This window comes from Nilaparvata lugens, chromosome 1, assembly GCF_014356525.2.
Source record: "Nilaparvata lugens isolate BPH chromosome 1, ASM1435652v1, whole genome shotgun sequence".
NCBI classification, from domain to species: domain Eukaryota; kingdom Metazoa; phylum Arthropoda; class Insecta; order Hemiptera; family Delphacidae; genus Nilaparvata; species Nilaparvata lugens.
Window position 1 is genome coordinate 15,389,190 of NC_052504.1, and position 25,810 is coordinate 15,414,999.

A 25,810-nucleotide genomic window follows, 5' to 3' on the forward strand; every position below is an offset into this window, starting at 1 on the left:
AATAATGGATTCTACTATTCTATAATTATCATTCTTAACTATATTACAGTAAAACATCATTTTTAAATTAAATTTGTTACTAGAGAAGTTTTTTTTTTTTTTGAAAGTATATTCGAAGAGTTGTGTCATGTAATTTAAAGCTGAATGATCTCAAAGACTCTGAACGATTCGGAAATGAAAGGTATGAAATCAATAATATTAAATTTCTGGAGGTGGGAGTTGGAAAATCTACTTTTTGCCATTCCATCTATTTTTTTAAAATAGAAACATTTCTTCATTGGAAAGTCCATGCTCAAGATCAACTTCTACTTATCCGATTCCGGAGTTATGGAGAATAAAAATAGCAATACTGTAACGTCTGATTTGTTCCTACCCAGAGGAGAGACTAATGAGGTAGACATTGTTTTCTCTGGACTGACTGACAGACATCGGGTACTCACCGAACACATCCATTCATGAGAAAGTACTTACCACTACAATTGAAAAAAGGATTTTAGATTTCAATTCAGATGCTTCTTGCAGTTGTGGCAAGGAGTCGAGAGAGTCAAGAGCATCGACCCTTGCTTGTGAGTACAGTGTGCCGTAGCATCGAACAAGTCGTGGTCCACTCAGCTCTCTGAAAAAATAATTGTCAACGTCATAAGATGTGTACAGACTAATGCGCCACGAACACGCGCATTTCACTTTTCATCAGCAGATGCTATTATATCTGTATCTTACTGTTTCTGTGCAAATACAGATATAATAAGAATAGCATCAGCTTTCAGCTGATGAGAAATGAAATGCACGTGTTCGTGGCGCATAAGTCTGTAGCCTACACACGTAAACTGTGGTTTAAATTAGTCAATCATGAATTCGAATAGGTTATTGTCAATTATGAGGGAATTTCTCAAAAATGCTGTACATATGGAATATAAGTCTCAATTTAAGCAAGAACTTAATCTTGCATACAATTCAAAAATAATAATGTAGAATACGGTAATGCAAGTTAATCATGATTCAAGCATAACGCCTACACCTACTTCTAAACTTGAACGTGTATTCGCCCATATCAAGAATTAATTGAATCAATGATAAAGACCCTATGCTTAAAAGTAGTCCAGAGTAGAAATTTGCTATGGGTGGAATTGGTTGGTGTATATAGAATGAAAATAGGGGAATAGTTTATTTTTTCAGTCAGTTTCTACAAGATAAGCGATTTATTGGGTTCCTAACGTAGTCAATGCCTGCCACCCTCGAATACTCTCGGGTTTGTGGTAGGTAATAATATCTCCTTGAATGTAGTGAACTAGTAATCTAAATAATATCAATGTATGTACCAATAATTATATAGAATGTAATACATCCTTGTCATCCTTTACTCTCTGGTAGTGATAATCCAGTATGAAACTTGTAAAATCAGTCAGACTCTCATATGATACATTGAGGAAATCATGCACATTTCTTGAAATATAATTATGTGAAAAATATGTTCTTAAACGCCGACAGCCGTGAAAAGAATGTGCTCAATCAGTTTTAGAATTTGGCCTCAATTGATAGTTCTTTTCATCATTTCCAATAATCAACGATATTATTGTAAGGAATTGTTGAAGATAGGCTGTGCAAATAGATCACTCTTTTGCTATAATGAACATCATTCATCCATTGGATTCAATATCCATCTATTTAAAAGAAACTAAGAGATTAAGAGTTAATTGAACCATTTCAAGTTAATTTAATTGGTACAATTGATGGTCCATCATTATAATTATTATTACAGTAATTGTTATTCTTTGTTTTTCTTTTCAAAAAGTCAAGTATTCTTGTAATTTAATTTCCCCTTCAAACTAACCAGATCTGGTGAGAAAGTTGTGTCTTGCCCTTTTGCTGACGTAAGGCGAATTTCCTGACATCATTATTGCACTGTCGGAGTCTGAGTGGTATCCAGAAATGTCACTTGAATCTTCATCCTCTCCCACCTCCTTCATCAGTTCGAGAACCTGGCAAACAAAAATATACTCATAAATACAGTCAGATAATAGGAGAAAGGATACATTGAAGTCACCTCTTGTGATGAAATTTTCATTCCCGTATCCAGCATAGTTTCAATTGAATAATTATTTACTTGACAAAAACCCGGAATTTCCAGAGCAAATCTTCACGTGCTCTGGAAATTCTCTTATATTAATAATTATTATCTAACGAAAATCCAAATTAAATGCTGTTGGAATTTCCATCTAGCTGTTTACCCTGTTGTCAATATTTGAAGTAGCAGAAGTCTTCGGGGTGATTTACAGCATTTAATTTGGATTTCGTTTAATAATAATTATTAATTCATTAGCATTTGAATAATTGTAATATCTCAGTAATTTCCATCTCTTATATTAGCTCATTACTGGTACGATCACTGATTTTGAATCAGTGGTCGTTCCATTTGAAACAAGATTACTAGGATCTGATAGTTTGCATAAGATGTTTTCAACGAAAACTATATTTTGTAATAAAAAATACATGTTATTATCAAACATTATATTATTATCACATTGAGTATTATTCTAATCCTCCCACTTTACATGGTTCAAATCACATACTCTCAATTTATTTGTCCGTATTATCTTCCTCATAGGATCATTCCATTAATATGATTTTGTTTCAAGCTTCCACTACATTTTCACATGATCTGTGATTACTGGTACGTATAGCGAGTGAATCATAGCTCGAAGGAAAGATGGAAAAGTGACACTTCCTAATTTATGGAAATACAGACTGGAAATGCAATCATTACATTGAAATGTCTCTGTCTCTACTGAAGAGTACCTAGTTGGGAACGATGATGTGAACTGCAGAACAATTGGTCATAAAAGTGACTTTCGTCACTTACAACAACTACATCCGACTGTGGATTGATGATGTAATTTAGGCCCATCTACAGAATAGATGTTGGCTTCTAAAATTGCAACACTCAATTTCAAGCTTCAACGTCTTACATATCTATGACGAGCTTTTCCTTCCGAATCTACAAGCCAGCCAGTGATGAGCCTGCTACTTCTTGTTGATGAATGGCAACTTTGATTATGTATTGATGATTTTATTAATTAGTTTCCATTCGAGATTCATTTGTAGAGTGAACAAGCGATGTATTCGCCTCAGTTTCAGATTGAAATTCATTCGTCACCAAGCCATCTGATAACTATTTCAAGTCAGAAGGAGAACTAAATTGAAATGCCTTTCAGTAGATGTTTCTCTTTAATTTATAATTGATATTCTACACATTTACGAAGTGCAATAGAATAGTAGAAGCTCGTTTGAGAATAGTGAGAGTGAGTTTCATAATATTTTCAAATACTTTCTAGTGTATTAAAGCATTTTAAAAGCCTTTTATGGTTCACTCTAATTTAATGAGTCATCAACAAAGGATAAAATTATACTAGTTTTGAAGGATCGGTATGGAATCGATGTAAGACAAGCCTTGTAGTAGATCATCTTGATTTTCTTCTCTGGACCACTCTATCACGACTGGGCTGATGATACAGATTATTCAAGAATCACGAGGTTCCAGCTACTTGTATAGAAGTTTCGTTCTTAAACGAATGGCATTTGGAAAGAGAAAGAATAGACAAGCGAGCAGCGAAAGTGCAACAAAAGAGAAAGATAGGTGGTTCATAAGTCGTGATACATGAAAATTTTCTAATGACAATACTCGTGAGAACGAAATGTTAACACCTGAGTCGCTTGCGAACTATAATACGCCAATACACTATGGTAGCGAATAGAGATATAGTTCAGAGCAAAGGCTTGATGGAAGTTAGCCTGAAGCTGCTGATCGAAATGAAGGTTATCAGGCCATCATCAGTAAGCCTTAGTGATCTGCACAGGAGTCGTCCTAACAACATCCTATACTCGTTTCGTATTTTTCCTGATGACCCACGATGAAGGTGAAAGAAATTGCAGAGCGGAAGACCTGACAAAAGTAAAAGAGGAACTCATAAAAGAGGGAGTTCAACCACTTTCGTTTTAAAATTCATCGGCACGATTTTACTTTCAACGCCAGCTGTTCATTTCATTCATTATTTTAACTCGAACATTTTCCTTGGTTGTGAGTTTGTATTACGACCTAAGAGGGTAAGCACTTATTGGAAAACTGTCCAAATGTGAATAATGCACTTTAGAATTGACTGAATTTCGAGGAACTATTAGTGATGGATAATTAGGCAAGGAATACGTTACAAGATTCCCTTCCATTCTATTCAGAAGGAATCCCAACTACATTTAGATTCTCTCGAAATCTTTCTCTGTTTTGCAGATTAATTAGATTGACTTTGGTAACAAACGCTTAGTTCGCAATTCGATGTCAACTTCAGGCACACTACTTCCAATCATAATTATGCAAGTGATTATATTATTCCAAAAATGAACAACTAAGTAATGCTAATCCTTGAAGGCAAGAAGAGGAAGAGTATAATACTCCAATGCTCCCCTGTTTCCAGGGAACGAACTCAAAAACCGTCTTTTAAATAACATTTTGTAGATAAGCTGACAAGGAAATAATAATGTGCAGTATATTGCTAATATATCATTATACTTTCCAATAACTCAAACCGGAAATTCAATAATTTCGTTAATCAGTTGACTATATCCAGAATGTGAACTCACAGATTACAAATTTGCATTAGTAAATGATCAGATACAATTTTTGTAGGTTTAATAAATAATTTTTCAAAGCCTTCATGATTAAAAATGATTCTTGAAGCTTTTCAAAACCCCCAAAAGTTAGACAATTTCATGATTTAGGAGCATTGAAAGACAATTTTGTAAGATAACATGACGATATTGATGATGCAAAGTTACAATAATAGAGGAGAGTGAAATAAATGATGATGTCAAGGAGGTGGAGAATAGAATAGGATGAGGAACTGATGTTTATGAAATACCATAATTCTTGCAAGAGAGCCAAAGTACAGTATTTGTAAAAATGAAAGCTCGCGTGCTATTTCGAAGAAGATCCTCAAAATTATTCAACTCGGAAGTGCGTTGCTTGAGAAAGCAAAGAAAGTGGTAGTTGTTGTCAACAGTGAAACCAATATTCAGCGAGCAGACTACCGGAATTACAACTGCTGCACAGGTGTTATTAAAATGAAGCTTATTATTTCATTAGATTCTAAATAGCATCTACTTAATACTTGGTTCACACACATAACTGTGCCTAGCCAAAAATTTGGAAAAAGCAAAGTGGTGTTTCAAGAGACCGGTTTGAGGAAATATACTATCTTGTTGTATAGAGGAAACAGACTATTCTACGTTGAAAGTGAAAATGTCAGAACGCATAATACCTAAGTAGGCGCTAGATTTCATTAAAAAGTCTACAATGTTGTAGAAATTTATTGAGAATGTCAGTTTGAACAAATAGGATACAATTTCAAATATTTATATAGATCAAGTCTAATAGATTATTCTTTTTCATGGTTCAATATGCTCTACGGTATCCACTACTTCAATTCTTTATCCTCCATAGTAAGGTCTCCTATATAATACTCGTATTCTCTTCATTATATTTCATAATCATCAACTTCTTTTTCTTCTTCTTTTTCTTCTTCTTCTTCTTCTTCTTCTTCTTCTTCTTCTCCTTCATTTTCTTTTTACATAAAATTGAAAATAATCATTTCTTCAATAGCTATTTTCAGCTCAAAGGCGAGCCAAAATGAATAGACCATACTTCTATTTACATTTTACATTAATTTGCAAAGTGTTTTACATTATTATTCAATACTCTACGTTATATTGAGATAAATATGATTAAGCACTGATAAGTTCGTGCATTTATTCATACTCCACTGAATTCTGTCTACTTCATTGTAATTACATGACAAATAAATTGAATTTGAAATTTGAAACTTCATAGTTGTGCATATTGTGCTTCTTCTAATATATTATTCTCTCCTAATAGTTTTAATAATACTATATCGTCCTTATTCATGTTGAAGGCACCCAATTCTTTTATATCTTCATTTCTCATGTGTTCCTGACGGTCACAATCTTTATATTAACGTAGGAATGACATTCCAGCTGTCTGCATCTTGCTCTCCAGTGGTTTTGTAGTGCTCCTTGTTTCACTTCCATGGAGGAAGACATCTAATCACATCGAACATGAATAATGTCTTTGGCCTGACAAAGATCTCAACATTTAATAGTTTTTGTCCCAACATCTCCACAGAGGTCTTTGTAACATAGCTATCAAGTTTCCTATAATTCCCCTAGGAAGACTATTCCAGTTGTTGTAATCAAGGAGTTTTCTACTTAAAAAGTGTATCAGGATGGCAAATTCTTTGAGAAATGATTACATATGACAGATCGGGTGATATCTTGAGAAAATCTCAATTCCTAATTAGTAATTACTTGAATATTTACAAAAGAAATTCCCATGCGAATTACAAGCATTGTCATAGGAAGGATCATTTAAGTGTCCAACCAACTGCACTTTCGTCATGCTTAAGCAAGCTAATTCTACACCACCTTAGCCTACCTGGGACGGGATGAAGATGAAGATGAAATGATGTGATGCCACATCCGTTCATAGTGTCGGACTTTCGCATGCATTATGCAAGACACGCTGTGTTCTTACCATTCTGTCAGAGTTGACAGCTACATTGCTAATGAAGTTAGGAAATTAGTCTTTTCTCTCATTTTCAGTCAATCAACTCTGATGAAAGAAGTTTCCTCTGAGAAAAACAGTCTCATTACAACAATAATTTCAAATATCCAAGATGCTAGATAATTCTTTGATATATTTCAGAGTTGATAGATTCATCTAGTTGGATGACCGTTAGTATACGCTAAATTACCGTTATTTGCTGTTTAAATTATATGCCTGGATCACAGCTAATTTCCTTTGAGAAACTAAGACATAATTTTCTAAGAGTAGCCACAATGAAGTGAAGGGTTCTTGTGCGGAATGTAATGTTCTTATTCATAATGAGTTGGGATGTTGTTGAACATACAGCGTATAGTAAAAAAATCACAAAGGATTTCAAATATCATCCTCCCCTTTTGCTAGTGAATAATAGTGCACCTGCTAGCAGATGAATAATAAGTTTCTAACTTATCTTTGATGAGAAGAATCAAATTATTGAATCTATTACAGAAAAATACCAAATTCAATTGAGGTATCGCTAGATTTCTTTGGTAAATTTTATTTGGAAACTAAGAACTGATACAGTGTCCTGTTTGATTAAAAGGGCTCTAACCATTTTCAAAAATGTATTCTCAACTTTGTATAAGAAAAAAATAGTTGAATAATAGTGTGATTAATTAGTAGTGTGAATATTTATATGATTAAAAATGAAAGTGTGATAATTTTACGTTGCTACAAGCTACAGAAGCATTATGCCCCATTAATTTGTGTTCACATTCACTCCAACATTTGAAATGTAATCTCATAAACAGGATTCAATGCATCTACAGACAGGTTAGACATGAATTCAGATCTTAAATTCTATAATGATTTTCTTGCAACCAATGGCATTTCTTTTCAAATACTTCAATACTGAGACATGCGACATCATATCTTCTGTAGGCCCTTATCATGAATATTTTGAAATTCTTGTCTTTATTATAAGTGCAAGCATTGGGATTATTCTCACTATTAATCTATTATTTACTTTAAGAACGTAGGCTACATCATAAAACTTTCTATGGAGTTCTATACGCATACGTTGATGACTGATCATCAGTAGAGATGCCTGAACATTTCATTTTTATTGCGTTTCAGTACAACTTAAAAAAGACTGAGTGAAAAGTCATAACTTTCGAAATAGTTTTTCAGTTGTTGTCCTGCTTTGTTACTCCATTCTTTAGAATACTCGCTAATGATAGTCTGAAACACCTTTCTAGTACTTCTATTAGAAAGAGTCTTTCCAAGTGATAGTTATTGGAGTTGACTTCTCATTATTGAGAACGTATCATTAGCTAAAGAGCATTTATCGAACTCGCAATAATAACGTTAAACATTTACAAAAGACTGTTAGCTTGCTTTTATAATCAGACTTACTCACACATACATTTCGAACAGCGTTACAGTTAGTGACAGTTTTCTCTGAACGATAATTCAATAAACTGCTCTTGCAGTAATACTCTTTTCACGGTATTATTGCTGCTGGATTTTCAGGAACAGCATTGGTTCAAATCTGATACTATAATGTTTAAATAACTACCACCTGGTGACTAATTTATTTCTTGTGGCAGAATTAATGAGAAGTGGTCGATCAAACACTCAGGGCCTTATTCAGAAATTTGGCGTTCAGAAACGGGGGAATATTTGGCCAAATATTTCCCCGCCACGACTGTAGATTAAATTATACTCTCCCAAAACGTATTTCATAAATCTGTTATTATTTATCGATAATTATGTTTAATGATTATAATAAAATTTCAATTATTATCAATAATATTATCAATTAGAGATTTATCAATATAACAGGCATATTATGTTAATTGCTTGAAAACCATTCCACGATGCAACTTTGTAATTATTGTATTTTTTCTAGGATTATAATATTGTGTATAAATTTTTTCAAGGATCTTATATAAGGTCATAATTCTTATTGTATTCTTTTCAACAGGTTTGTTCGCTTCAATAATTTTATAAGAAATAATTCTATTGGAGAAAGGGAGTACCAACACAAGCTCAAGACACCAAACAATATGTGAGTGACAATGGATTGCTAATGCTTTGGTATTACAATTTTTTTTCTAGAAATTGATTTAGAGGTAAAAGAAGCGGAATCGCTCTAGCTTTCCTGTTGAATTTCAGTGAAGAAGATGTAGAAAGTATGTATAACTCTTCTATAGTTTTAGCTTTTGATTTCTGATAAGAACTGATTGATGGTTCCCAATGTGATAAATAGTTTATAATTCATGATTTTTTTAATAAATTTTCATTTAGCTGGTAGTGCAAAAATTAAGTGCATGTGTCATCTTTTATTTTTTTATTAAAGATTTTTTTAATTGGTAATGAACTGTTATCAAAAGGATTATTTTTTTGTAGATACTCTCATATGCGGTCAAGCTCTAAAGCTTTGCATATGTGTAATTGAATCAGAAGGATTCATTAAAATGATTTTTACTTGCTTATTTGTGTATTGTATTATTACAATAATTGTATTATGAGTTTTTCTGATAAATAAAATCATTATTTCATTTCATTTCAATTGAATTTAAACTATAAAAGTTCTATTTAAGTTCATATGTCAAGTTTATGTGTACGTAAAGTTTTAGTTTTGATCTAGTATTACAAACTAAATATTTCATTTGGAAAACAAATAAGTTGTTAATAAACCAAAACCCTGCACAGTGTTGATTATGTTTCTTATCCCTCTGTTCTCTTAATGACTGGTATAGATTATGGCTGGATTATGAAGGACCTGGATAGATAATGGCTGGATTATGAAGGACCTGGATTCTAAGGAATTAGGATACTGGAAATGAGTCTCAGGAACAATTGAATAGTTTAAGTTTAACACGATAATTGATCAATTATTCAGGATGTGAGAATTGCTGAATGTCTGACATAATTGAATCACAATAATTACTACTTCCATTTCATCAAATTGGAATGGCTTACTTACTTTTGACAAAATTGATGATACTGAACTTTTACATGAAATTAATCGTTTCACAGACAAGATTGATGGCGATGATATAAGCGAACTCGAAGGTGTCTTCAAATCCCTCAAATGATTTCTTGTGATTCTGTGAAAAAATCTTTGGTTGATAATTTGAGATTGGAGTAGGTTTATCAAATCTTTAATGTAATCACTCTAATAGCCAATAGGCCTATCAATGATGTATACTGGATGGAGATCACACAAAAAATGGCAAAGATTAATTTTCAACTCTCCTTATCTCCATTTTCAATAATCCTATATTATTTGTCTTCGATAGTAAGATGAGTTTCCTCGTTTCTGTGAATAGAACACTGATTTAATTAAAGGTGTACAATTTTGGTAATGCTGCTATTCACAAATTGAAATGAGTAATGAGATATGCTGCAACTGCAACTCTCCACTTTCCACTCAATGATGATTTGATACAATACTTGAGACAAGTTGCTGTTGTAATGGCTCCACATTAAACTCTCGATGGACTCTTGACTGACCAATATTGAAGACATTTTATGACCTGTGTTGGAAGCAGTCAGTGAGTTGTGACTATGAGACTGCATATATTCATTACCGTATGCTCTCAAACCTATTAATATCACTCTATGTTGCCAGATACATAATGCATTACATGAGGTAGAGCATAAGGTGTATGTGCAATATAACGGTCTACATTGAGAATGACTTAACCATTTACAAATATTATAAAGCATGATACCTACCATGTAACTTAACACTCATTATTCTCCTCTGGCCTGGAAAAATATGGTTTGGATATGGTGCTGATACTCAGTTTTGGGTAGTAGTTATTTTTTCAATACGTAGTAGTTCTAATAATAATTATTGTGGTATCAATTCTAGTGTTATTGATCGATATTGTCCACTATATTCTCGAGCTTTAAATTTTTCTTAGTCATTTATTTCCCCTTCAAGGATACAAACATGTTTGAGTAATAGTGATAAGAATACAGAGAAAGAATATTCTTCACATCATGGACTATAGTGCCTGTGTGTGAAGAAGAGCCGAATCGATTTATCTCACTTTATCTTGTCAGTACATTCAAAATAACTGATATTTTGTAATTTCCTTTTATTATAGTGAATTTGTGGTTACAAGTTGGAAGAAGGCAAATTTTCAGACACCCGTGATCTTCATTCCAAAACATCATGTTGATCGTCAATATATATTGGGTGTATGTGTCATAGAAATTCACGATTTCCTCTCAAATACTCCAGACCTGAAATTCCTCTGAGAATGTAGCAAAACGTAGAAGAAAAGATTTGAAAAGAGTGGACTATTAAAGCACTTCAAGCATTGAATAGGGATTCACGCAAGACCTAACAGAGTCGTAAACAGTGAAAACGGAAACATTCTATTCAGGAAACGAATATCATTAAGAAATGGGTCTCTTCACTGTTCAGGTTTCTCTGTGTAGGGAGTGGAACTTTGAAAAGGTGTATAATTTTAGTAATTGATTATTAAAATTACTACTCTGTGACTGTAGCCCAGCTACTGAAATTTTTACAGATATGGGACCAGTGACAGTTGATATAGCTTATCAATGACTATTTTTGGTATAAATTTGATCAAAATCGTTGGAGCCGTTTTCGAGAAAATCGCGAAAAACCCTGTTTTTGACAATATTTTCTCCATTCTAGCCGCCATCTTGAATTGCATTTGATCGAAATTGTTCGTGTCGGATCCTCATAGTGTGAGGACCTCAAGTTCCAAATTTCAAGTCATTCCGTTAATTGGGAGATGAGATATCATGTACACAGACGCACATACACTCATACACACACACACACACACACACACAACACACACCACACACACCACCACACACACACAACACACACACACACACACCACACACACACACACACACACACACACACACCACACACACACACACACACACCACACACACAACACACACACACACCACACCACACACACACCACACACACACACACACACACACACACACACACCACACACACACACACACACACCACACACACCACACCACACACACACCACACCACACACACACCACACACACACACACACACACACACACACCACACACACACACACACCACACACCACACCACACACACACACCACACACACACACACACACACACACACCACACACACACACAACCACACACACACACACAACACACACACACACCACACACACACACACACACAACACACACACCACACACACACACACCACAACACACACACACACACACACACACCCACACACCACACACACACACACACAACACACACACACACACACACACACACACACACACACACACACACACACACACACCACACACACACACACACCACACCACACACACACACACACACACACACACACACACACACACCACAACACACACACACACACCACACACACACACACCACAACACACACACACACCACACCACACACACACACACACACACACACACACACACAACACACACACACCACACACACACACCACACACACACACACACACACACAACACACACCACACACACACACAACACACACCACACACACACCACACACACACACACACACACACACACACACCACACACACACACACACACACACACACACACACACACACACACACACCACACACACACACAGACCAATACACAAAAACCGCTTTTTTGGACTCAGGGGACCTTGAAACGTATAGATATTTGGAAATTGGGGTACCTTAATTTTTTTTTGGAAAGCAATACTTTCCTTACCTATAGTAATAGGAAAGTAAAAATTGTATTATGAGTTTTTCTGATAAATAAAATCATTATTTCATTTCATTTCATTTCAATCACATTTAAACTATAAATTCATTAAAGTTCATATGTCAAGTTTATGTGTATGTAAAGTTTTAGTTTTGATCTAGTATTACAAACTAAATATTTCATTTGGAAAGCAAATAAGTTGTAAACCAAAACCCTACACAGTGTCGATTATGTTTCTTATCCCTCTGTTCTCTTAATGACTGGTATAGATTATGAAGGACCTGGATTCTGAGGAAGTAGGATACTGGAAACGAGTCTCAGGAACAATTGAATAGTTTAAGTTTAACACGATAATTGATCAATTATTCAGGATGTGAGAATCGTTGAATGTCTGACATAATTGAATCACAATAATTACTACTTCCTTTTCATCAAATTGGAATGGCTTAGTTACTTTTGACAAAATTGATGATACTGAACTTTTACATGACATTAATCGTTTCACAGACAGAGATTGATGGCGATGATATGAGCGAACTCGAAGGTGTCTTCAAATCCCTCAAATGATTTCTTGTGATTCTGTGAAAAATCTTTGGTTGATAATTTGAGATTGGAGTAGGTTTATCAAATCTTTAATGTAATCACTCTAATAGCCAATAGGCCTATCAATGATGTATACTGGATGGAGATCACACAAAAAATGGCAAAGATTAATTTTCAACTCTCCTTATCTCCATTTTCAATAATCCTATATTATTTGTCTTCGATGGTAAGATGAGTTTCCTCGTTTCTGTGAATAGAACACTGATTTAATTAAAGGTGAACAATTTTGGTAATGCTGCTATTCACAAATTGAAATGAGTAATGAGATATGCTGCAACTGCAACTCCCACTTTCCACTCAATGATGATTTGATACAATACTTGAGACAAGTTGCTGTTGTAATGGCTCCACATTAAACTCTCGATGGACTCTTGACTGACCAATATTGAAGACATTTTATGACCTGTGTTGGAAGCAGTCAGTGAGTTGTGACTATGACACTGCATAAATTCATTACTCGTATGCTCTCAAACCTATTAATATCACTCTATGTTGCCAGATACATAATGCATTACATGAGGTAGAGCATAAGGTGTATGTGCAATAGAACGGTCTACATTGAGAATGACTTAACCATTTACAAATATTATAAAGCATGATACCTACCATGTAACTTAACACTCATTATTCTCCTCTGGCCTGGAAAAATATGGTTTGGATATGGTGCTGATACTCAGTTTTGGGTAATAGTTATTTTTTCAATACGTAGTTCTAATAATAATTGTGGTATCAATTCTAGTGTTTTTGATCGATATTGTCCACTATATTCTTGAGCTTTAAATTTTTCTTAGTAATTCATTTCCCCTTCAAGGAGACAAACATGTTTGAGTAATAGTGATAAGAATACAGAGAAAGAATATTCTTTACATGGGCTATAGTGTCTGTGTGTGAAGAAGAGCCGAATCGATTTATCTCTCTCTATCTTGTTAGTACATTTAAAATAACTGATATTTTGTAATTTCCTTTTCTTATAGTGAATTTGTGGTTACAAGTTAAAAGAAGACAAATTTTCAGACACCCGTGATCTTCATTTCAAAACATCATGTTGATCGTCAACATATAATGGGTGTATGTGTCATAGAAATTCACGATTTTCTCTCCAATACTCCAGACCTAAAATTCCTCTGAGAATGTAACAAAACGTAGAAGAAAAGATTTGAAAAGAGTGGACTATTAAAGCACTTCAAGCATTGAATAGGGATTCACGCAAGACCTAACAGAGTCGTAAACATTGAAAACGGAAACATTCTATTCAGGAAACGAATATCATTAAGAAATGGGTCTCTTCACTGTTCAGGTTTCTCTGTGAAGGGTGTGGAACTTTGAAAAGGTGTATAATTTTAGTAATTGATTATTAAAATTACTACTCTGTGACTGTAGCCCAGCTACTAAGAGTTAGTGAGCAATGCACTCGTGACCTGCACAGACAAAGAAGTAGGAAGAAACTTGATTCAGAACATCTAAACTTGAAATACAATCATGCATTGCTTGATTGAGAACCTTATATCCTAAAAAGAATTGAAGAGTTCAGAACTCCACATAATTTACAACTCACTAATACTACGAACTGCAAAAAATGAATGAAAAGTGTAAAATCAATGTGAACCAAAATGTAAATCAGATCCCACTTTATATTTTAATAAATTGCGTAATATTTCAATAAATTACGATCAAGCACAGTTCCTACTGCAAGAGCACTCAGCTTCCAATTAATTTGAATCTTGATGCCAACTAAGTATGAGATTGTTAACCATGTTTTCAACTATCGACCATTCAATTCTAAATTTATTCACTATGGTTGAACTTTAACAAATCATCTCTCTGTACTGAATTGTTAAATGAACGAGAAGCAGAATTATTGTGAACTAGAACGAGACAATGCTGAACGATTAACAAAAAATAAAAACTTGTACAAAAGTACCAATGAATGAAGCAAAGTCTAATTGGAATATTGTACCATTCATGCAAAATTTCGCGTTGAATACTCTGATTTGTTCAGATGGAAGCACCTACAAAGGGTCATGCTACTAAGTGTATTGATAGCCACATAAATATATCTGTTTTAAAAGCCTATTGCTTGTTAACTGATAGACAACGGTACTGGGCATTCTAGCTCGAGCACGGAAATAGCGGTTGATAAAGCACTTCTTCAAGCTGATGGCAGCTGTTGCTCTGTGCAGGATAGAGACAGAATTCAGGCACTTGGTCAGCGGCTAAATACAGGATAATTACCAGCTCGAACTGAAAACAGCTACCAATTATTATCAACTCCATTCCAAAAAGAGACTGTTCGAAACGTTCACAATAAACTTGCGATATGCACGATTGCGCTTGGAATTTGATATACAGTTCAATTTCCTGCTGTGCAAATTTTCCTGTTTTCGAAGTTTGAGATTTCGTTTCAATTAATTGGATGAAAGCTCGGAGAGTAACAATGACGACGGTAGTGCGCAATTTCTCCGCCGTTTTTCATTCATAAACAAGCGGTCTTGACTTACGGCCGTTGGAGAAGAATGGTGGAGATTGACTTACTGATCTATAATCATCTTCAACTATGAATAATGATGCTAAATCGTTGTAAATCAGAGACCGTGGACTAAGTTAATAGAGCAGACAGAATATTGTTCAAGTAAGCTCAACTACTGGAAAATATTGAAGACAGCTTGAAAATTTACTCCCATCTATGTACTATTATAAAGCACCAATCAGTTGCTTAGTCGAAATGCGAGTCTTCCTTCAAACCAGTGATAAACAGAAGGCAAAATTTTTTAGACAACATTTCACTAAGAAACCATATAAATAATTTATTACAAGTGTAGGATTGCTTTCAAAAGAAGGTTGCTTGCAAAATTTGCCGCTTATTATAAACACTTATATAGAAATAGTCATCTCAATTTTAAATAATCCTTGTAAAATATACACTTTGGTTTTAGAAGTTGGAAAATCCCTATGGGAGATATAGAGCAGGGATATTTTGATATCAGGATGTAACTCGCTCCCCAAAAAATAAAAGTGAACTTAACATAGAAAATGGCATTGATAGCTTCATTCCTCTGCTTACTTTACAAGGATAATGAGCCTCTATTTATTGGCAAGACCCAGAGGGAAGCCTCTAAGTAGCACATGCTGGATCTCCTCGAAATTACAAGAAATTGATACACTAAGGGTAACAAAGTTGAAACAAAAAACGTTTAAAAATTTGTTGTACTCAATAATTGTGAGAAGTTTGGAGCAATATTAGTTAAGAGCACACAAGGGGTAAAGTTTTAACTGTCTATTAGGAATTATCTATATTCAAATCATGACTAAGCTACTGCCTCCAATGGATGAAGAAAATAAAGAAGGAGAATCTATCACTGTTTTTACAAATCAATTAGCGAAACCCAACAAGTATATTCAGGACCATAGCGGTAGAGCTATGCATAACTAGGAGTAATAGCACTATAATAGTAATGATAGCTGAGGAGTAAATGGAGATTTCTTCAATAGGTGGAAATTCTAGAGGAATGAAAGGTATCAAGAAGCTACTTTGTATGTAGATTGTAGTGGAGATAAAGTAATAACCAGTTTGGCTAATAATGATAGTGCCATTGTGGCCGATGTCTTTGTTATGTAGATGTGGTTGGGAACTTTGAGTGGAAGTTCATGTTGAGGATTGTTCGAAGAGGAGGAGGTGCAAGAGGAGGCATACAAGAAGAGGAGGATGAGGAGAATGAAGAGTAGATGATAAAAAGTAAAGAAGTTGAGAATACCCTGTTGGTAACCGAGTGGAACCGTTTTGGTAAGAAGCGGTACACTCCATGTCAACGTTTCCAACCCAGGCATTGAAACCCATGTTGAAGGGGATCTGAAGCCGAACTCACGACACTTTATTACATAAGAACATAGGCAGGCGTTGATGCATTGCATTGCATTGGTGCATCACTCGACTGGTGACCGAGCTCAGACCTCACCACCTCACCACCTCACCACCACAGGTGCACTGACCGCAACCGACAACAAAAACTCATCAAAAGAAAGTGATTGAAGCTGACTGTACCTGTACGGCTCTTCAAATCACATTCACATTCTGTCATTCTATGAAAGGTGTATAAGTTGAGATTACTGCAGATAAAATTTGTTAATAACTTACTTGTTATTAGAATAAGATCGTTCTATTCAATTCTATTCTATTCTGTTCATGAAAACACAAATTGACATAAATTCATGAAAACACAAGTACCACAACATCACACACAACACAACTATTCTGTTCAATTAGTAGAATAATTTGTATTGATTGAAAAAGGCTGAGCTCGAGAAGATAACGTTAAAAATAGGTCCAATGAGCTTATCCTATTCACGAGATAATCGCAACCCTGGCAAGTCATAGTAAGTAAACTGGAATATTTCTGAACAATTGCTCAGAATTTCGATAGAATCAAATCATATGAGATTAGTTGAAGCTGCTCGATATACCATTATGATCAATCGAAACAGATGAATGTACCTTAAAGGTAGACGCACACAGATCGTCATCGGACGGACGGCACGCATCGGACGGATCGGATTATTATATTTGATGCATTGTTTTCAATTGGAAAAATGCAAAACAATGCATCAAATATAATAATCCGATCCGTCCGATGCGTGCCGTCCGTCCGATGACGATCTGTGTGCGCCTACCTTTACAGTGAAGAGCAGGAGGGTAGTATTTTGGAGCACTTCTTGTTTTATAGTAATTGACTAAATGTATCAATCAATACTACTTGAAGTGCTACTATTAAAGTGTCATTCAAGATTTCACGTGAGTAGGTCGTAATTGGCAATACAATTTATCTTTATTTAAAACAGGGAAAGGAAATTACTTTCATCAGATAAGCTATAGTTTAGCTTGTTAAATTCCATGAACACTTTTGAATAAGTTTTAATTAGACTAATAAATAGTACTAAGTTCAAACTCAGTATAATATGAAATTCACAAGCAAAGCAATAAAAAAATTCCCAATCTGAAATTCGCAATGACTGATAATGATGAAAGTAGTTACAAAACGTGTACAAATACTGTATTTTCATAACTTTTGAACATTCAGACCAACAAATCTGTGTAAATAGGCAGTAAGCAATGGAAACTGCTCTGCACGTATTATTGATGGTGAAAGTCCGTGATTGTTTGATGGTGGTCGAAAAATAAATCATAACAGTTATCCATTTTCTAATCGATTGAATTTGCTGGCATCATACTGCTGTGAAGTCAAATTCCCGAGAAAGTCTTTTAGAGCACGTTTTCCATTAAAAGATACCATTTCGACTGTATTTTTGTGGCCGTTTTGACTTTTAGCAACCGCAAAATCGAAAGTGCATTATTACAACCTGGAATCGATGATTGTCAATATGACTTCTGTGGAGAGAAAAGCATTATTGGAGTGGATCATGCTCGTTTGCAATTTCTCCCAAAACTTTGGTAAGCTCAAACTAATTATTTAGATATACGACTCACAAATCATAATTATATGTACTGAAAAAACTCATATACTGTGTACTTGGAAGTAGAACTTCTCCTATGCTTAAACACAAATAGTTTTAAAATATAAATGAGGGCTATAATCTATATAACTGAAGTATAAATCTTGAGCTTTTAAGTAATACATAATAACTTTGAAAATGTTTCTCCCAAAGGAGTTTTTCTGGATTTTTTCCAGATTAATTCAAGTCAATGTCATTGAGCAACAATGTTTTCAATTTAACGAACTGCTATTATGAGATGCAAACGGAGAGAATTGAACTAAAATAACATATAGAATTGTAGGGTTTATCAGAGATTGACAATGGTGTAACAACCGAAACCGGTCATTCTAACTTTCAATTAAATCTCTGGTTTTTGACAATTTTTGGTCTTTTTATTTAATATGAATAATTACCACTATATCAACTTCTCAACGACTCAAAAAGGAAAAAAAAGATTTAGAATATTACTTATAGAAATCCCTATTATGTTCTCTATGGATGCAAATCTTCAATTAAACTACGTATGGGAATCAACGCACGAATTTCCATTCCCAATGTTCATTGATGTACCTAAACATTCGAAGCTCATAAAGGAGAATAATTCAAACTGGGACATCAGATCAGGAAAAGACATTTTGTCAGTACAGAGTATTTAGCTTCCGCCTATTGATATCAGTTACCCAGATCAAGCTTTATTAATTCTCCACCTACGTAATTTAGGCTATTAGTGTGAGAAAATCCAACTTATATCACGGCTAAATTGAATCATGTCGAAGAGAGTGGACTAATTTATTGATTGAGCGCTATTACTTGTTGGCTGGTGAAGATATTCCGGAACGATTATCTTAATTTTTGAAACTAGCTGGTTCATTACATGATTCTCACTGCATTTCCAATAAATACCAGAAGTGAACTCTGCCTTATATTCTGGTAAGAAGTGAACTCTGCCATATACTCTAGACTTATACTGTTTCTACTTTAATTCTTTATTCCATTATCAGTCTGATAAAATTTCATTCTAATAGGATACATTTTTTTTATCTTAGATTCAGTGTTTATTATGAAAAGGACACACCCTATTAAATCTACTCCATTGAAGCTATAAAGCTTCTAAGTTTTGCAACCTAATGAATGAGGCAGGCTTCAATAATTGAAGTCATCCAACTATATGTGAAGTTGTCAGATACGCATATAATTTATGCAGTATGTGAAATGTGAATTCTCTATTAAGAAAGCTATAGTTCTTCGTTTGACAAAGGTTACAATAACAACTTTCTTCCAAACCATAACCCAAAAGTTAAAGAAGTAGATAGATAAAAAAAGCAAGGAAAAAGAGAAATTCAAGATGGTCTAGCCAGGATGATTTCTAAAATCAGCCATTAAATGGTAATGTGAGAAGACTTTCAGGTGCTGAAGCTGGTGTTATATTAGACTTTGGTGAGCAAGATTATGTTCAAAATTCTTGTCCTTCAGGGACGACTTTCTTTATCTAATGAGACAGGTTTTTACTGGTGACACTGAATCACCTATACTCTTTAAAAACGAAAACCCGTTATACGAGAGAGAATCCCTTTTTAACGCTTGCAATATGGTACTTTTCTATTAACCTCTACACGTTTTTTATAGCTACGGTATCATTCTATTTGGATATCATCATTCATAAAATTCATTCTTTAAGGATCATATCATATCCGTCAACAACAAATAAGGAAGTTCAATAACCTCTGATAAGAGAGTATATTTGGATGTTAATTAACCAACTTTTTTGACTTAATTAATATTTCAATATCTGTGATAATTTATATTTTCTTAATTGTTATTTCTGTGATAATTTCAATCGGATTCTATTCTATTCTATAATTTCAATCTCGGTATCATTATTATCTGATGATATTCTCTGAAACTCTGTGCAAATCAATTAGATTCTTATTTAGAGACCTAGAAAATAATGAAATATTTCATCATTAATCGAACTCCTGATTCTGAATGGATAAAATATTTTGAAAAAAATAATATTTCTCTGAATCTGATGGAACGTCGCGGAAACCCCGTATTGCCTGAACAGTCAATTTCATGGTTTGAGTATAGAATATTTTGAACACTTCGTTAGCAGAACTTCTTTGCTTAATGATGGGCGAAAGTCGATTCCGTTAACATGCACGATTTCAAGTCGATAATGATCGGATGCTTTTCTCATTGATTTCATGGTCATGGCCATCATTTGGTGTCTGGTGACCCTGAGCATGAACTTTCCTTGTATCACCCTCCAAATCAGGATAGCTGTGTCACGTTTTTCAATTATACTCGCTTTATTCGAAATCTCAGTCCCAGATACAAACAGAAAGTGAAAAAGCGACTAGATGGGTGTCGAAGAAAGTGGCAAAAGTAAATGCACTTGGATCAATACTTGGATAGTTATGCATAATGAATACTTGTATAGTTTTTATCCACTATTTTTGACTGTGTTCTCTTCACCTTCTTCTCCTTTTCTTCTTACAAACTAAGGACTTCATAGACTTCGTTAACATGTAATTTACTCTTTTGAAAGGCGTGGATGTTTTATCCATTAAAATAAAGTTTCACTCAACATGAATTGAATTCGAGGAAGTTTGAAATGAACGAGAATGATTTTTCAATTGATTCGATAATGCCTATCATGACTCTTCTGTAATAGCAGCCTTCATCAAATAGAGCTCTTTAGCATGGAAGTTTTATGGAGTAAATATTCTCGATTTGAAAGTTTGAAAGTTTGAAAGTAGTATTATATCAAATTTGAATTATTCGCATTGACGTGGTAGTTGTTAAATAAATCAAACGATAGGATTTTTTTCTAGTTTATGTAAATATTATAAGATCATGAATAATTATTATTGAAACATTCAATAGAACTCACCTGGTCACAGGCATGCGAGTATCTCATGAGCAGAGGTGCAACGACATGGTCAGGTTCAACATTCAGCTCCTTCCTCAGCTGTGTGAATTGAAACAGAGCGTCCTTGTCACATTCAACACGTCTTTGCAGAATTGTGAGTAATATTGCCAGCGATCGATTGCTGATGGCCGGCTCGACGACATTGAGCAGTGTTTTGTTCTTGATGAGACGCTCCTGGATGTCGCTCTGTCTCAATGAGAGCTGTCTCTGATGCGACGCCTGGACGGGTGCTGGACCCTTGGAGACGCCGTCGCGACGACCCGACAGGCTCAGCTCCTCCAACTTCTGTAGAGCAGTTTTGTAGGTGTCAGCCAGTCTCTGGAACTCCACTTTGAGAGCATCGTGTAGATTTGTGAGGGTTTCATCGCTTGTTCCCACCAATCCATGCTGGCCCAAACCTTCTACCGCCTTGTCTAGTGCTCTACGACGTACCTGGAGAGCTTTCCTCAGTTTTGGCTCGGAGAGTACAATAACTTTCAACAGCTTTCTACTGCTTGCCAACCATCTCTCAGCACTGCCGCCCGAGAAAACCTTCACCAATTGCATGAGTACATTTTCCGGACGCAGCATTTTCACCCCACAATCAGAACTGAGGAAAACTTTAGCATATAATGCTTCCAGAATCAACACAGAGTGCGGCATAGCTTCTATGAAAACATCAATGGGAAGCTGAGGCAGGATAGCTTTGAATGTGCCATGACTCAATCTGTTGACAAAGTTGGCCGCCTCACGGTACTGAGCATTCTCATACAGCAGAAGAATTCGTTTAACAGCGAAACGTGGACTGACGTCAGCAATTGTCATGGAGCTGACCATTTCAGGGAATCCATCCACCCAGTGTGAGTTTCTCCATTGCATTTTCTGAACACTCACCCCATGGCGGCTTCTCTCGGGTTTGATGCGTTCTCCACCGCGTACCGGCTCCGAGTTGTAAGAGGTCCACGTAGCTGAAGGGTCTGTTAGAGGCGGGGGTGGCAATGTCAGAATCCCTGAACGACGCGGGTAAGCTTCGTAATATCGGTTCATGATTTCTATTTCACCAAACCGATCATAATACTCAAGTAAACTTTAAAAAATCACACAATCACAGGTTCAATTCAGAAACACGATACTCAGTTCTCAATTAAATTTTCTGTATAGCAGCTATTTTAGTTCGGAAGCTTATTCTTATCAAACTGCACACTTAGAAATTCTACTATTAACATTCTCAAACTGGACTTTTCTAAGACAGATTTAGTAAACAGTCCAAAATTAACCACTCATACAGCTCTGCGAAATTGTATGAACTTTGTTTTAACTATCAATCCCCAAAATCGTCTCACATAACATTCCCAATTTATAAAATATTCAACTTGTTGGATAGAGCAATAATGATTTAGTAAAATTGTTGATCTCAACAATTATCCTCCACTAGAAACTTCACCTTCCATAGAATCGCATCCATTTTTCCATTCCTAAAACAACTCTTACTACACTCCTACAAGTTCAACACACGTTCATCACTCTCGTGGAAACTGAGTTCATTGTCTGACAAAAATGTAGAATAATCACCGGGCATTGTTCATCCAGCACTAATTTATTCAGAAGTGAACGCGAGCCTAGCGTGAGACTTTGAACTGCATGCAGTGAGACGCGCGGTTGATTGCACCACCAAGTGCTGATGGAAGGAAGTTGCGCCTTCCTAGTTCCGTCTCGTGCAAGCGCACCTGTATCACTGACACTCAACTCCAGCCACCTGAGAGAGTCTGGCACTCCCTCCTCTCAAACACACAATCTTTCTCTCTCCCTCTGCAGTCCTCACACGCATTCCCTCTCATCCCCAACTCCAGCACACAACAAACAATCTTTCCCATCTGTGGATAGTATTGTGAAGAGATACCATATCGTTGATGTACTTTGTATAGACAAGTACAGTAGAGGTAAAAAAAATGTTCTCCTCCAAATACTGTTGATGATTCGTAGTTATTTTTATTTGATAGGTACCCAATTCCATAAGGCTTTTATCACAAATTATACTTTGTTCTAGGGCTTTATAATTCACTGCTCTATGAGTAATTTTTAATGCGTAATTTCTATGCATAATTTTTAATGGGTATTTTAGGCCTACTCTTATATTCTGTAGAATATTACTATATGTACTCGATTTTATTTGTATAAGATTATGAAAGAACCTTATAATATTGTGTCAAATATTCTCTAGCTTGGACAAGAAAAAAGATAATTCGGAATGGAAAATAATATTGATTGAACTGGTTCTTGATTCATGCAATTGGCAAGCCTTATAAATTAATTATTGAAAAGCCATAGAATAATAAACCACCTTAGCTAAAATGTATGATTGTTCACAGATAAACGAATCGTGCACTGCGGAGAGATATCCACCAAAAATTATTGTTGTAGTAAATGCAAGTGTTCTTCAAGTAGATCAAAACATTTCTTTGGAAATCCATGAGCGCCGCGCGGTTTCCTCTTCACGAAAGCTAACTCGGCCCTTCTCACATGTTTTTCCCGGTTGGAGCCTCCAACTCCTCAGAAGATTCTATATTTATTCTGAATACTCTCTCACCACAAAGCTCCAATGCCTAAGGAGAGGAGGATATTTTGCATTTAAGAAATGGAATGAGGCTATACTTCTTGAAGAGGATTTTAGAAAAGCATTTCACGTCAAAACCTGTCATCAGTTACATAACTCATATAAACTGATTTTTTTAGAAATTTTTACATTTAATTTTTACAAATTTTTATTATATTAATCTTTCTCTAAACAATTAAACGTTGAGTCTGCTTGGAGGATATTGTTGTTGACACTTATAGATAAAATGGATGAAATAGGTTAGTTTGTAATTTGTTTTGCAAAGCAGATACATGCTTCGAAGCCTCACCATCAAGATCATGGAATTTCAACTCAAGTAGAGTAGGAACCAGCTAATTTATCCTTGATATTAATAGAGAATATTTTTAGTATTATGTTTATCTGATAATGTTTTCTTGGGAATGAAAGTTGCAGGAATTCGTAGAGCTTGTTGACTCATAGGAACTATTAGAATAGTAAAGTGTAATTTTTGAAGATTTTTCTTGAATTTCATTAATTAAATTACCTTATTGAGTATGAACTGAATATTTAAAATTGCAGCTGCATTAACAGATTATCCATCCTGAGTTCATCACCTAGTGACTGAGCTTTACCACTACTAATGAACTTCAATTTGATAGACGGAGGCAAAAAACAAATGGAGTTATCTTATTGGAGGAAATTCTCGAGCACTAGAATGCTCACAATGATGTAGGAGTAAACTATGTTACTTCACTAGATTGAATTTTAATAGTTGTTGCGAAATTTCAATGTTCTTAAGTCACTCCAATTCTAAAGATCACTCTGCACTCATATCTTCAAACACATTATTTCCAAGTTCATAAAAGTTAGGCTACTGCTATGTAGTGAATTACAGATGAGGACTTGAGTGATGAAACGCGTCTGGGAATATATAAAGTGTGAGCTTTGTTGTAAGAAGCAAACTTTGATACTGTAATTAGGATATATCAGATTATTGACAAAAAGTTTTAGAAGGACATTCAAGAAAATTCGATCTCTACTATTTGTATTAAACAAAGCTGAAAGTTTAACATTTATCTGATTAAAAAGATAGTTATATCAATCCATTCACTATGTTTTTTGGAAATAGAAATGAGTCTTGCAAGAAAAATGTGGAAAAATTTGAGTGACTATTCTCAATAATAATAACATTGACATTAACATTTTAGTGAGTATATTTAGTTGGTGATAATCATGAGATTTGGCAATTCATATCGTTGATGAGATAGGCTCATCCAACTCCTATAGATTCAACATTTTTTTATTTTAAATGAAAGTTTCATAACAAGCCTTGTACGTTTAAGAGAACCGTCTTGGCTCATAGCTTTCCCCATGACCATTACTTCCTAATGACATTACAATGGTCTAGAATACAGTGTACATGTAACATCCTCTTTGACAGATGATATATTACCTTCCACATGACGGCACATTTGTATGCTATTTTGCTCAATTGCCGCGAAAAGAGACGCAAAAAGAGGTCTCAATCTCACTTGTTTGATAAAATCGGCCTGCTGATATCCCTTTCTAATGACTGAACGTAACGAGCGTCCATCTTGTATACCGTACTCCATCGGATGTTTGGAGAATGATCTTTGTTGTAGAAGACACGGTTCGAGAGACTCTGTTCTGGATCAGTGTTCACCATTTCCATACATCTTTACAGTATCCGATGTACTTCTGATGGGATAGACTAGTAACGATTATTTGAAAATGAGATCGCATTGAGAACAACAGCGATCGAGCAGCTGAATGAGATTAGAAATCATGAT

The 25,810-nt window shown here is 35.0% G+C and overlaps 2 protein-coding genes across 2 annotated transcripts in view; one reads left to right on the forward strand and one right to left on the reverse strand.

Moving 5' to 3' along the window:
- LOC111046155 (charged multivesicular body protein 3) overlaps window positions 1-9,327 on the forward strand; it is a 92,457-nt gene extending 83,130 nt beyond the window's left edge. Inside the window, exon 7 of the mRNA XM_039431690.1 lies at window positions 8,595-9,327. The gene's annotated coding sequence lies outside the window, so the exon portion shown is untranslated. The remainder of the gene's footprint in view (window positions 1-8,594) is intronic.
- The window catches only part of LOC111052650, a 30,420-nt gene extending 7,253 nt beyond the window's left edge, over window positions 1-23,167 (reverse strand). The window contains exons 1-3 of the mRNA XM_039419893.1: window positions 21,407-23,167; window positions 1,832-1,979; window positions 472-614 (exon numbers count right to left, since the gene is read on the reverse strand). Coding sequence (XP_039275827.1) covers window positions 472-614; window positions 1,832-1,979; window positions 21,407-22,471 — 1,356 coding nt within the window. The 5' untranslated portion in view covers window positions 22,472-23,167. The remainder of the gene's footprint in view (window positions 1-471; window positions 615-1,831; window positions 1,980-21,406) is intronic.
- Between the last annotated feature and the right edge of the window lie 2,643 nt (window positions 23,168-25,810).